Consider the following 14,081-nt stretch of genomic DNA (forward strand, 5'->3'; position numbering starts at 1 on the left):
GGAGTGATGGGTACAGAACACTGGATGGGAAGCACTCGAGGCACTCACAGCACCTCTCAGTAGGCTCAGTTGTTTCAAGGCTTCCCGGGCCATGGGAAAGTGGAGGCGGCTCTGAGAGAACATGCCATCAGTATTCCAGGCTGCAGGGAGCCGGCGTGCAACGGGATGCCCAGAGGCGAAGCTTTTGTTTAGCACATACATTAATAAACACCGTAAGCCACTCCTCCGTTCCACTTCATGAACCTCCCTCAGTCTGGAGTGCAAGGCAATTCTGCTTTGGACTGATTAGCAGGTGGTGTCAGAATATATAAGGGATCAACGAGGCGGAGGCACGTCACGGAGCTTTACCGCTTCCCAGAATTCAAGGAGTAAACAGATTCGACCCAAGGGTGAGTGTCGCTGACCCAAGGAAACTCTGGGCCGACTTCCTAGGCAAACGCCTGGTTTTACCATGCCCCATCAGGAGCCACAAAGCCAAGCTCAAGCTCAGGCCAGCACGTTAGCAACTGGATCTAGAGAGTCAAATTTCAATCATGGAAAATGTATAGAACATCTATCAGCTTTTCCATAAGGCCAGCGTTTAGTTTAACAGCCACAGATGGTATTTTCTGGACAACAGACGTACAGTGAAGTAAATATGACAGTTGAGAAGAGTTTAGCTAACCAGCATTATCTGCATTGTGTTTCCTACAGCAACAGCTTTTGTTAGCTCATCACTGCTCTACCCTTCAAATTTTGGTTGGTGTTGGTTGGAAATCTGATGGCAAATTATAAAACTGTCTTCCTATGCTTAGAGCCCTTTCTATTGACAACATCCGGGCTATGGGGCTACGGGCAGCAGAGATATCAGCTCAGTCCCTTTCGCCCATGCCTGACCCGCCAGCAGCCACGCTGTGGACGAGCTTCGTCGGCTCCACATCACAGGCAGCAGAACGAGGCTCTCACTAGCCATTAGGTTTTAGCTGCACTGGTCTTTCAGGCCTCAGGTAGCCGAGCAGGTGTTCGAACAGGGGCGTAGCATGAACAGGGGTGCTCTAAGAAGTCACCTCTGGTGGAGGCTAGATTAAGGTTATCCATGCTCTAGACCAGAGGTTGGCAAACTACAACTGGCACTGCCAAATCTGGCCTGCTACCTGTTTGCGTAAATTAAGTTTTATCAAGACAGACACATTAACGTATTGTCTATGGTTGTTTCTGCATTACAAGGGCAGAACTGTGACAGACCACAAGGCCTATAAAGCCTAAAATATTTACTATCCTTGTACAGCAAGTTTGTGGACCCCTGCCTTAGATAAGAGGGCAGCTAATCACAGCATGGCTTGGACCAGGACACACAAGAGAAGCAGGAGTTCACGGGCATTTGGGGGGTACTTTTAAGACTCAGTGAACAACTAAGATTTCTGGCTTGGGTAGTACACAGATTGTGCTACAGCCGATTGATGGGAGCCTAGTACATTTGGGGGAAAGAGGAAAAGCCCAAAAGTTTGGTTTTAGACGCCTTTCGTTTGGTCTACCAAAGCTCTGGCTTAGGTATGTGGAAAGTGAGCAGGAAACGCAGGCCTGGAGCTCCCTCCTCTGTTCTCATTCGCGCTTTGTACAGTCGAGTCGCCTAAAAATTACTACCTCTTGTTGCAGCTCGTTGTCACGCTTTAACTCTTTATGAGCAGAAACTAGATCTGACTTTTTGGTTACATTTCCCTCTCTTCTAACCCCAGATTCAAAAGGGGTCTTGCACAAGGTAGGCAGGTATCTGATGTGGGCAAAAGGCCCAATTTGTTTCCATCAGGGGAGGTGACTTTGGGGTACCACTGTGACTCCTGCCCATGAGGTGTTCCTGAGGTAACTTGGGAAGCAAAACAAAGACATATAAAAGATGACAGTATCTATTAACCAAGGCAGCATAGTCTGTAAGAGCCAGTTGGAGGGTGCGGACTGCTGCAGAGGTCACTCCAGGTGAAGACACGCGGTGTGGAGAGTGGCACTTGGCTTTGAATAAAGGATAGAAATACGATTACTTGAAGAGAAGGCAATCTCCTCAATGATCTTCCTGGGAGAGTGGGAATTCTCTTAGCTCTCTTTTCCTGTCCTTTCTTGCGGGGCTCATAGAAAGGCAACTGGTGGGCAATTTTTTTAAAGGGTCCCCACATGCTTCTAAGTTTGAGAACCTCTGGTTTTACCCTAGCTAGTTTTTCAAATCAGTAGACCTCGCATAACACAAACCCTCATGAGGTAGGAAAACACGAGACGCAGACTGGGGACAATGCAAAGAGCCTGGCTGGAATGGAGGAGACATTCTTTTTTTCATCCAGGGACAAATTTTAATTCATGATTTTAACTCAACAAAAGAGAAATGCCTGAGGAAGTCATGGGGGACCTCTGGGGACTACAAACAACCTTGAGGGAGTGGGAGATGCAAACACAATCAGTTCTTTTTAAACAATGAGAGATGTCTTGCAACGTGGTACTTTCAGAAGGATGAACATCAAAGTGTCAGGCGCCCTAAACCGCTGAGTACTGCTTTAAATGCTAAGCATGGCCTTGGAACTTTTGAGAGGCAGCGTTAGAATATCCGCAGTTTCTAACTTTTCCTAATCCCATCTGGTTGAAGAACTGGTTTTCAAGGGACCCGCTGTTACTTAATATTTCCAAGTCAGAAAACATAACCCTAAGTGACAATGGCACGATTCCTAGGTCGCACTCCCTGTGGGCAGTAGCTGCTCCAAGCCCAGCAGGGCCAATCTTTAACCTGTCCCTTGGCACTTTCCATCCCTCCAACCACACAAAGTCCCGAACTCTGAATTTTTATATACAGCTCACAACATTCAGTGGCATTCAATGGTATCAGGTCTGAAGGTCGAAGAACAGTCAGAAGATTCTCCTTCAAATGGCTTAGGACAGAGAATTCCATACAGACCCCATGTCAGCTCTGCTGCTGAGAGATGTACAAAGCAACTGTTAGTAAATGTCTCTTCCGCAGAGACAAAATCTGAGGTTAGGCTGCGAAACTTCACAGCTTAGCAAGTTAGAGGCGAGAAAGGTGAGCTTTTTAAAAAGCCAGGTGTTAGGTCCAAAGTGATTTTAGATATCAAACAGGAGGCAGTTTGGTAAAGGAATAAAAGAGGAAGGGAGAAATCACACTGAAGAGGGCACACCATATGCTGGAGGATGTGTCTCAACTGACCCTGAACACTCTACAGCTGGGCACTATGGCCTCCACTGACAGACAAGGAGTCCAAGATTCAGTGAGGGGCCAGGAGGGCTGTTTCTGGCACCTGCCCAAGAGCCAGCACACTGGGCTCTTCCGGTCCCAGCTGCCTTTGGCCTGGACTTTTGCTTTCTCATTTGTACAATGTAAATGATGTCAAAGATCTCTCTCAACTAGTTCTCTGTTAAATGACTCCTTATCACACAGAACTGTAACCTATCTGTTCATATGTCTGTCTCCCACACTGGACTATGCTTGTATTCATCCTGGAACCTTCTGTGAGACCAGAGTGCTGGGCATGTAAATGCTCAGATTGCTGAAGGCACGAATGACGGACTGCCAGTGTGAATGTAAACACTGTATCTAAAATAAAACACTAAGAAAATTACCTCACGAATTAACAAACAAAAGAACACCCCAGAAATATAATATATATGAAATACATTCACATGGCCGGCCACCTCTCCGAAGGTTGAGCGACTCTAGAATGTAAGCTGGAACCATGAGAAAATAGTTGTTACATGTCCAAAAACAGCAAACTGGAAATGACAAAGTCCTAAAACAGAAGAGATAAAACAAAGCCCCGAACTAAAAACTCACGGTCTTGAAACAATCAGAATCTAATGGCAAAATCCTGAGTGCTTTTAAAAATACTACAGATTTTCCATATTTTTCCCCTTTAAAAATAATATCTAAAAAACTTCTCAGACTAATAATAAATAATCCTTCTTTAGTTTACTGCTTAGCTTTTAAAGACAGAGAATTATTTAAGAAACCAAATGTAACAATGTAATGTGGCATAGGCGCATTTCAAGAACAGGAGTTTGCAATTAAAAAAACACACAAAAAAGCAATTTTTCTTTATTTTTCCCTGAGTGGTAGTGCTGCAAATTAGAGAATTCTTGAAAAAATAGCGGAGAAGCAGTCTGCAGTGTTCTGAAGCAGACGTGGCATCAGGGAAACAAACCACTCAAGCACACAAGTGGCATTTTGTGATCAAATTTATTTTTTGTTTAAATTTCATTTACTTTATTTTACTGTAATTTACACAAGAGACTGCCAAGTAAACTAGATATTTTACATTCACCACACATTCCCTCAAATCTCCACAGTTGTTAGAAAAACATTAAAATCCATGCGCTGGGTTCTCATTTCCATGTGTGCCCAAGCTCCCAATGATGCTACAGATGCCAGCGAGAGTTAAGTTCATTAAAAGGAGAGGGCTAGACTCTTTATTTCACAAAATTAGCAATAATCTTCCTTCCTTGCATCACTTTGCAGACAATGATTATGTGTTGACAAAACCTATCTTACAATAGCGCCCAGAGAGTAAACATCAGTCTTGATCCTGAGTACACAGAGGACATATGCAATGTGGGGTTTGTGGCTGAGGATAACAGGGTATCGTAATGCAGAAGACATCCTTGTCTCAGTCACTACGATCACTTTGTTGGGGACACAGGACATGTGGGAAAAGGCGGGGGGGGGGGGGGAGGACTGTCAGCAAATCAGATTACTAATGTGATGTGACTACAGGGGCTGGCGTGTTGTAGGAGGGACGAGAGGTTAAGACGACAGTTTGTGACCTGAAGGCTTCAACAATATCATTCTATTCAAGCTTTCAGGACTGACAGGAGAAAAACTGGACTCGGACAGAGAAAGCTGATAAAAATCTTACCTATTGTTCCTTTCTTAAAAAATAAAATAAAATAAGGCAGCAGCAGCAGCTTCTAACCAGCGTTTTCACGATGCTTATTCAGGGTATATTCCAACGACATCCTCCTTGAGAGCACAGCCAAATGGGTGGAGGTGCACCGGCTCCTGGGCAGGGCCTCCTGTGTGCAGGCGAGCCTCAAGCTGCCTCTTAAATTCTTCCTAATTCAAAGTCAGCATCTCCCCCTTAAAGTGTGTTTCAACATGAAAAGAGCAAAACATCATCACTATCTATAGTCTATCTTGTAAGCTGTGAGGAATCTAAATCATTTGCATAGTTTCCAAGCTGTAATTTCAGAAAACAGTCATTTCAAAAACAAGACTCCGTGGAAGCACTTGTACTTCCAATTTTTCCAAACAGCCTACAATGCTATTAATTTTTTCATTAATTTCTTTGTTTGACTCACAGGAGCCTAAAAATTGTATAGTGTTTATTATACATCACAAACCATCATCTCATTTTTGCTATGTGTCTGATGTAGAAAAATACTTGAAATTTAAATACAAAAATCCAATAAAAACCAGTAATTTTTTTAAAAGGATTTTGTCCCTCAAAGCAAACAAGTAAAAACTGGCCTATAACTTTACTCCTTACTAATAGATATTGTCCAATTTGGCTGTAAGATAATGACCATCCAGAAAGAAATCGTTATATGTACATTCAGAGTTTACGTTCGCTGAATAGCAAAAAGATTTTGAATAAATTTTCTGTGGGCGTCTGTTGCTTATGAGACTGAAATAAAAATTTATAAGAGACTGATTTAAAAGGAAAGTAATAAAAGGCTATATATTTATATATGTATATATTGGTCCACAACTTGACATTTATGAAACATACTAGCTAGTATCACACTGCAGTCAATTTGTCCATTCATGATATTACTCTGATTATTAAAATCTGTTCCAGGTATACATATTGAAAATATTCTTTTGCATTCTTGCTGAAGATAGGTACAGTACTTAAGAGAAATTGTACTAATCCCTTCGGTATGTTTATATGTACATATATATACACGTGTGTGTATTCTGATCTGTAGCTCTACATGCATTTTATATACAGCTACGGATATACACACACAAACATATATACACACATGGCTGGGAACCTGTGCATGTGAGTAGATAGTCACAAGCACACATCTGGGAAACACCAATACTGCAAGATACTGTTCAGATTCTTCTTCACTCATCACTGGCTGCACTTGTTCCCCTTACTTGACCTTGATTACGTAACTGTAAGGGAAGGAAAAGAAGTGCAATGCGTTAAAATACAGAGACGTAAAAACAAACAAACACACAAAAAACTGTTAGCTAAGAGCTTGTTGCACACATTAACTCCTCAAATGTTATCAAAACTTTTGGCAGAAAATGGACCTCAACTACTGCATTTAAAAAATTTAATCTTTTGAAGATTTTGGTCTTACTAATGGCAACGTTTTGTATCATCAGAGGGAAAATAAACTAGAAGCAAATATAAATTACAGAAACTTAGAAGAACTGAACAAAAATAATAAACTTAAAAAAATGAATGCTGAATTGAAAGGACGGACTCTGGGGGAATCCTGGCAGAGTTCATTCGTTCTTATCTGGTACAACTACTTCTTTTCACGACTGAAAAGAAGTCACATCTCCCACATTCCAGAATTATAGAGCAGGTAGTGCATGGAAGGGGCAGCAAAGAACCACAGTGGAGTGAGAGGAGTGTTCTGTCTTGTGCTTTTCCTCAATAAATGCTGTAGTTCAATATTAACGAATAATGACAGTGTATTGTCAATTTTTATTTACTCAAACTGGTTTCGTTATGTGGGGTAGATTTTGAGGCTCTTTTATCCCCTCTAGGAAAAGCTCTAATTTGAGCAAATAAATTTGTGTTAGAGATATAAGATCACAGAAATTTTTGTGTTGTAAACGAAAACCAAAGTGCACTTAGACATGTTAAAGCTATCTGTAGAGATAACTAAAGATCCAACACGAAGGAAAGACTTTCTGGTGCGTGGAAAAAAACTAAAATGAATTACTAAGGTGGGCCCTTATGGTATAGAAGAAAGGAAATGTGACTTAAAATGCTTTTACTTATTCCTTACTAACCATAAATGGTGCTACTGAGAAAAAGGTCAATTAATTGGATATTGATGAAAAATCAGCTGCCTCCTAGGACAATGCTACATGATGAATAAGTGCACCTGGCAGCTGGTTTCTAACCCAGTAACACTAAGAACTAGTTTGGGATCACTAAATTCAACCCATTCCACAAATAATAATTCGACCATTCACTGCCAACTTCTAAAATATATATCTCTTAAATTCTAAAAATTAAACCACATTTAACACTCAGTCTCTCCTCAGCAAGTTAATTACTCATTACCGAAAAGGTATTGTTTTTTAAAACATTCTTTTTACCCAGGTCTTCACTTACACAGTTTGATATTGTCTCTGACCCTACAGGGGACTCATCTAGACATCAGCAGCCGACGTGCCTCGGACGGAACCCTTCTTACGCATCTAAACGTAAAATAAAATCATGAGCTGCTGAAATCACAGACTCTATATTGAGTTAGTAAGCAAAGGGAGAAAAAAGATCTAGAAGAGATGGTGAAGTGACGGTTGCCTGTTTATAACCACATCCACACAGAGAATGAAGTTCTGAGGCCCCTCTAGTAATCTTGGTCTAAAAATCTTGCAAAAGGATATTCTTACACAGCATCAAAAATGTGTATTCTTGAATCTAGGAAACAAAAGCCTGCAGACTGATGATGTGAAATTATCAAAGATAGCCAAAGGTAAATGAACTGTTCACTAATATGTGAGAAAATGCCCCAATATCTAGTTCATATTTTTATAGTCCCTAGACCAGACAGGAAGCCATGAGGGATGGCCACCTCTGTTACTTCTGAGACCAGGGTCACTCAGAGGAGTTCTTTAAGGGAAGTTTATTGAAAAGAGGGAAGTGGATAGGAACAATGTACGAGAAACAATGAAGGACACAGCATGCATCAGAAAGGACAGGCGTTCATAACGGCAGCCTATAGATATTAAAAAAAACAAAAAAGCAAACCTCAATGAGAAAATTAAGGAAAAGAACGGATAGAAAAGGAACAAATGCAATAAAAACATTTCTAAAACTCGACCCTTTTCCCCCAACTCCCACGAAAGTGCTAGTTGAGAATAAATGCAAAAGGTCTGCTCCAAGTATTCCTTCAGTTGCTGAGCCTAAACCCAGCATTTCTCCACAAGATTACAGGCAGAGGCATTCCTCTTGTGCCTAACCTCTCAAGATGCTATTCCGTCTCTCCAGGGCCAAAACCCATTTGAAAGAAATTCAATTCTTAAAATATTTTTGAATTAAGAAGAGAATTACAATGTATCAAATTCTATCATTAGGTGTCAGGGAAACAGGACCTCAAGAAAAGAGGAAATTCCTCCATGGTGAAGGACTTAAAAATGTTAAGCCTCTTCAGGTAGGCGGTTTTTGGCCTGCAGGCATACTGCTGCCCAGATTCTGAAGATGCTCACAAACCAATTGTTAGGACTCAGAGCAGCAGCAATGAGATGGGGAAGAAAGCACTACTCAAAGACCTAGAGCAAAATAACTGAAATGGGATTTTATGTTAAGATGATGAGCACTTAATGCTGAAATTGGTCTTAAAATGTTTTTGAAATATATAACAAAGAAACCACCACGTACCCCCAACCCTGAACCAATGACAGATTCCTACCAATTTCCTGGGGGTAGTCAGTCAGTCTGAGTCGCGTGGGTACAATAATGATGATCTCTTCTAACCTGGGCTTCTGTCTTACACCTTCTTGTCAAGTGCAAGTGCCAACTCATGAATAACTGACTTGCATGGAGAAGCAGCTGAGCCCACAGGCCTACAGCCACAGGTGGCAGCAAGAGTCCCCACTTCCTCGTCAGGGCTCTCATCATGTTGACATTAGAGCTGTTCAGGTATCAGGAGACTGAGAACCTCTGAAGGAAGCAGGAGCACTCCCCTGGGGGAAGAGGTCTCAGCTAAATTCTGTCTAAGGGGTCCAGAGGTAGGTAGGGTTCAGAGCACAAACCAGGGAGGGCTCTGTCCATCACCTTCTGACCGTGACCATTCTTCCTCGTGTTATGGACAGCCCTTCAACATAAAAATCAAAACCAAAAAGGCCTCCTTCCTGAGAGTTCAAATCAATAAAAATAAGTCTGTTTTGTTTTATCTTGGTGTGGGTAAATCCTTTTTGGAGATGCCAAGAGTGTACCATATGAGCTTAGTCAGAATGAGTGTGTAATCATGCTGCTTTCTTTTGATATTCAGCTGACAGCAGCTGCTCAGAAGGGCTGGAGACAGAGCTAGCAGGTATCTCTGGAGCCTGAAGCATCTGGAGGGAGTGAAACCAGGCAAGGCAGGGGAAAAGGGATTCAACTGGGAGTGGTGGTGGTTGTGGAGGTGCTTCTCAGAGAAGGGCATCTGACTCTTAAGTAAGGAAGACAGAAGCAGGAGAAGCATGGAAAAAAATGTAGGCAGTACCCATGACTTATTCCTGCCTGTTTAAATATTTTGTTTGGGGCCAGCATAAAAATAAGTGGGTGAGGGAGAGTCTTCCGTGCTTGCCATTCTAGCACCCCATTCCCAAGATCCAGAACTCAAAAGTAATACTAATAGTATGAGAAATCAAAGAGGCTTCCATTGGCTGATCTAGAAACTGAACCCCGATTTATTGTTTTCTCTATGGGAAAACATATTCCAAATTTCATAAAATCAACTTAAAAACTTTTGGAACAAAATCCAGTCATAAGTTGGAGACTGCCTAAAGTTTACTTTAGGTATAAGATAAGGTTAAAACATTTTATTGCCTTATAAAGAAACTATGTCCTAGTCCTCTCAAAAGGTTTGTATAAAGCTAATTAGAAGCAGATCTGCCATAATCACCAAAAGTAAGCAATTTTAAACACAGATTCTTTACGATGCTCTGTGCCAGACAAATAGATTTCTTTCTGTGCCAAAGAACCTTATTTGCTGCCACTCTCCTGTGATTAAATGGAGTTCCTGCCTCACACACAGGCGTCTGTCAAACATTCTCTTGCCTGCAGGGCTTCCAGAACTGAGACCGCTGGCAGGACTCGAGATGACTGCATGGAAACCACTAGCCTATCCTGGACATGCCTTGGCCTCATTTCCCCCACAGGGCCTTAGTTTCAACTGAAAAGAAGTGAAGCCCAAAGCAAAAGCAAAACCTGACTCGTGCAAGAGGAAGTCGAGGAAGAATCTGTCCCTGGAGGAATAGCGTGCTCACGCGCTGCTCACTGGGGGCGGGAGGCCCTGGGGGGGTTTCTCATTTTGAAACATGGCATGCTGACCTCTAGCCCAAGGATCATCTGAATTTCTGCCTAAAGCTTATGAAGAAATAGGATTCATTGCTAGTCGTGGGAGGGAAGGAGGCTTTTCTGGAATCAGTGACAATACCATTCGTCTTATCTTTTCCACAGAAGAGGGAACTAGAACTTTCTGTGCTAACATTAATAACTTACTGTGATAATAAAATGAGCCAAAGGCAACTTGGCCTGATAAAGTGGATGTCTAAATGGATGTGAACCAGGTATCATCGCAGAGGACTAATGCATGAAAAAGAATACAAACCACTAGACATCTTATAGGTAACAAATTCTAAGTCAAGAAAGCTCTACTCTACTTTCATGAAAAAGAAATCAGAACATGTAAAAAGATAATAGTTTCTGAGAAACTTGATTTTGATAAGCACAGACAGATTAAGCAATGGCTTCTAAAAATACTCTTTCTAAGTCTATACTTACTAAGCACACACACAGTACTAGAAAAAGAAAATTAGAGAATTTCCACAGGACATGAAGTCTTACTGTTTCTAGTTCTTTCTGAGTTTCATCTTCCATTCGCCTAATGTCTTCCATTGTCAGATCAATCCACTTGTCAATCCAACAAAAAAGTTGGCGATGAAAGTTTGTAAATATCCTTTTTTCTTGCTTTTAAAACAAAGAAGAAAAGTAGTATAAGACGTTAAAACTCTAAGATAAATGACATATTAACTTTCTTCTTCTCAATTAACCCACAAAATCTATACAGATTTGGTTTGAAAAGACCACTATGTTTGTTAGTAGAAATCTGAATTGCATATTATTGTCTTTTTATAAAACAAAATAAAAAGATTTCCCTGCGAAATGTGAAACAATATCACCTTGCAAAGGGAGCATGATTTAGTAGAAACTGAAAAATATGTGGTGTGTACATTCGGATCCTACATAAACTCCTGCTGGACCTGATTTTTACCTTTTCCTAAATGTCAATGACCAAAGGTCAACTCAATTTATTCTGCTATAAAACTATACATTATCATTAACTTCTTTGCAATTCAAAGAAATACTATGAGGTAGAATACAATAATGTACTGAAAGAAAAAGAGCCCTGAGTTCTTTGGAATAAATGTTTTATTAAATTAAGAATTACTACACAATCTCCATTAATTTTTCTATTTTAATGTTACTGCCTATATATATATATATACAGAGAGAGAGAGAGAGGCATATTTGAATATGTCTATATTCACATATATAACTAGTAATTGTAATTGCTAGATTATTTAAGTTTTATTAAACTTTCCCAAAAAGAGAGAATAGCGAGCCGAACAGTGAGTACTTCAGTACTTTGGACAATCTTCAACTTTCACATTTTTTTCCAAGAACAAAAGGGACTTCATCAATTACATGTGTGACTTCTATTTATCAGAACTCGATTGTTAATCTATTATTATGATCCAAGAGGAAGAAAGGAAGCCAATATTTATAGTGCCTACTGTGAGCCAACTGCAAGCAGGCCTAAGAGTTTCCAGCACTTTTGAGATCTTCTTTTAAAAAATTGTTTAGAGCAGTTACAGTTTAAAAGTAGAAAAGTTATGGTGAAACTCAGACGCAACTACTTGTGGGTTCAGAGATACAATGGGGGCTTCTTTATAATGATAATGGAATAAATATTCACCCTACAGGAAAAGTAATTACCAAAGAAACTTTCCATATTCCTTATGTGTTTATAACCATGTGTATTTATATAATTACAATTCTCCCCCTTCTAGATCAATGCTCCTGTTACTTTCACTTTAATAAAGAAGACATAAAAAAGAGGTAATTGGAATTTGGATCCTCAGATTATGTCACCCTAGGTTCACAGTGTAACTATTCTTAACAAGGACTCCTAACAGAAGACATGCCACAAGAAAGTGCAAAGCACACAAGAAGGTGTATGTCAGGAGAATCTATGTGGAGGGGTGGAAGGAATCCAGCCGAGATGGAACAAAGGAGGCCCTCAGCAGGCAGGCAAGGCCTGGTCTCTCCCTCTAGACAATTCTGGGACACCAGGTCCCCTCTGGGGACATACTGTATATGAAAAGGGCTTTCTACAAAGAGCCAGGCAAATATGCGGAAAGCACTATGAACAAAAAATTGCTATGCTCTTCCCTAAAGAAAACCCCTTGAAACCTCTGTTGGGATCTGTCTTTGCTGTTTCTAGGGGGAAAAAGAAGGTTGAAGAGGATTTACACAGAGATAGTAATTTTTATCTCAAAAATGAGAAAAAAGGGAAGTGGTAACAGAGAAAACAACTCATGGACAGTTACCTCAAATCTTAACCTAAATTTAAGTCGAGTCCCTGCATTTTGAACAGAGTTTACCTTTTGAATGAAGTTCTCTACTTTGCTTTGCAGTCCCCACCACTTGAATTTGATGGTCACCAGTTTATAGGCACACATCTGAGGACAGTCTGGGTTGTTTGCCAGCTCCTTCTAGATGAAAAACATTGAAAAGGAGAAGTCATGATTTAAATATTTATGTTTTGATCAAAACTGACTGCTGTGTAACGACATCACAGACATATGTGAAGAATATTACAATCTCATATGTGTTTAATTCAGGTATTTGAAAATTTGAAATCACTTTAGCAAAAGCAGCAGTATTCCCCTGCTGCAAACTCTCCTTCCACAGACGAAGTTACTTCCCAACTCTATAGTTTAATAGGCACATTACTCTGTCTTGAATTACACTCTTCAGATTTCATATTAAATACCAAATTCTATTCGCATCATATCAATAGTGAGCCTTTAATACATAAGGGTTCTCATAAAGCCATTATCGCTCCCCCACCATGGATGTGGTGAGGCAAAATGAAAAACGATGAAGAAGTCAGTTGTCTGCTGTGTCCTCAAAACACTAGTAAGTCGAGTGGCACTGTTTATTAACTGTGTTATTTTCAATAGAAGGGGGATATAAAAAAGGATGCAGAACCAAACATGATCTACATCAAGTCTTTGAAGGTAAATCCCAAACATCCAGACTTTAATATCCACAAGATTATACCTCATAGCTTAAATGATGTAGTCAGGGAATCAAATCAAGAGTTGTTATAGTTAAAAAGAGAGAGAGAGGGAGAGAGAGAGAGAGAGAGAGAAAATTAAAAATAAAAAATAATAGTAAAAAAAGAACAAGGAAGAAAGGTGTGGGGACTATTGGGATGAAAAGAGCCTGAAGAGATAAAATAATGTATTTGCATGGAGAGAGGGAGAAAGGGAAGGAGGAAGGCAGCAACAGGAGAAAACAAATATGGCGAAGTGTTAACAACTGTTAAACCTAGGTGGAGGTGTTCACTGCTTTATTTCAGCTTTTTGGTTAGTTCTGAAATTGTTCATTATAAAAATTGGGCAAGGGGGATTGCAATCCATGGTATTACTGATCATTTCTGTGAAACTTAGTGCAGGTTTCTCCCTTAGTAAATTCAATATACTAGCATGTTTATTTGCGGGGAAGGGGTGAGTGTGTGTGGGGAGGATTAACCGGGAGCTTGTAGCACATGGTTCTTCCAAGGTGGCATGTATGGGGGACCAAAACACTCCTAAGCTGACACAGGAGAGAACTTGGGTTGGGCTCACAGCAGTGAGCAAATGCAGACACGGTCTTGCCTCTAGAGTGCATAATACGTGCCCAGAAGGCAGGTACTCATCAAAGAATCAGAGACAGCAGAGGCAGACTGCAGGTATGTCTAGAGAAAGGACCATTTGATAAAGCTGTATCTGAGGACCATAGTGAGGACTAAGTAAGGCAGTGTATGCTCTGAGCTTAGTTGGTGGAACTCAAGGGCTTAATACATATTAGTTCTCCCTTATC

At 40.5% G+C, this 14,081-nt stretch overlaps 1 protein-coding gene across 2 annotated transcripts in view; it reads right to left on the reverse strand.

Annotated features, from left to right (window-relative positions):
• Positions 1-4,188: 4,188 nt before the first annotated feature.
• The window catches only part of PITPNB (phosphatidylinositol transfer protein beta), a 61,386-nt gene continuing 51,493 nt past the window's right edge, over positions 4,189-14,081 (reverse strand). The window contains exons 9-12 of one of the 2 annotated variants that reach the window (XM_039861888.1): positions 12,596-12,706; positions 10,776-10,898; positions 7,335-7,420; positions 4,189-6,151 (exon numbers count right to left, since the gene is read on the reverse strand). In XM_039861888.1, coding sequence (XP_039717822.1) covers positions 7,373-7,420; positions 10,776-10,898; positions 12,596-12,706 — 282 coding nt within the window. In that variant the 3' untranslated portion in view covers positions 4,189-6,151; positions 7,335-7,372. The remainder of the gene's footprint in view (positions 6,152-7,334; positions 7,421-10,775; positions 10,899-12,595; positions 12,707-14,081) is intronic. The other variant, XM_039861887.1, reaches the window with a different exon arrangement.

Source organism: Pteropus medius, unplaced genomic scaffold (assembly GCF_902729225.1).
Source record: "Pteropus medius unplaced genomic scaffold, Ma_sr-lr_union100, whole genome shotgun sequence".
In the NCBI taxonomy this organism is placed as follows: Eukaryota; Metazoa; Chordata; class Mammalia; order Chiroptera; family Pteropodidae; genus Pteropus; species Pteropus medius.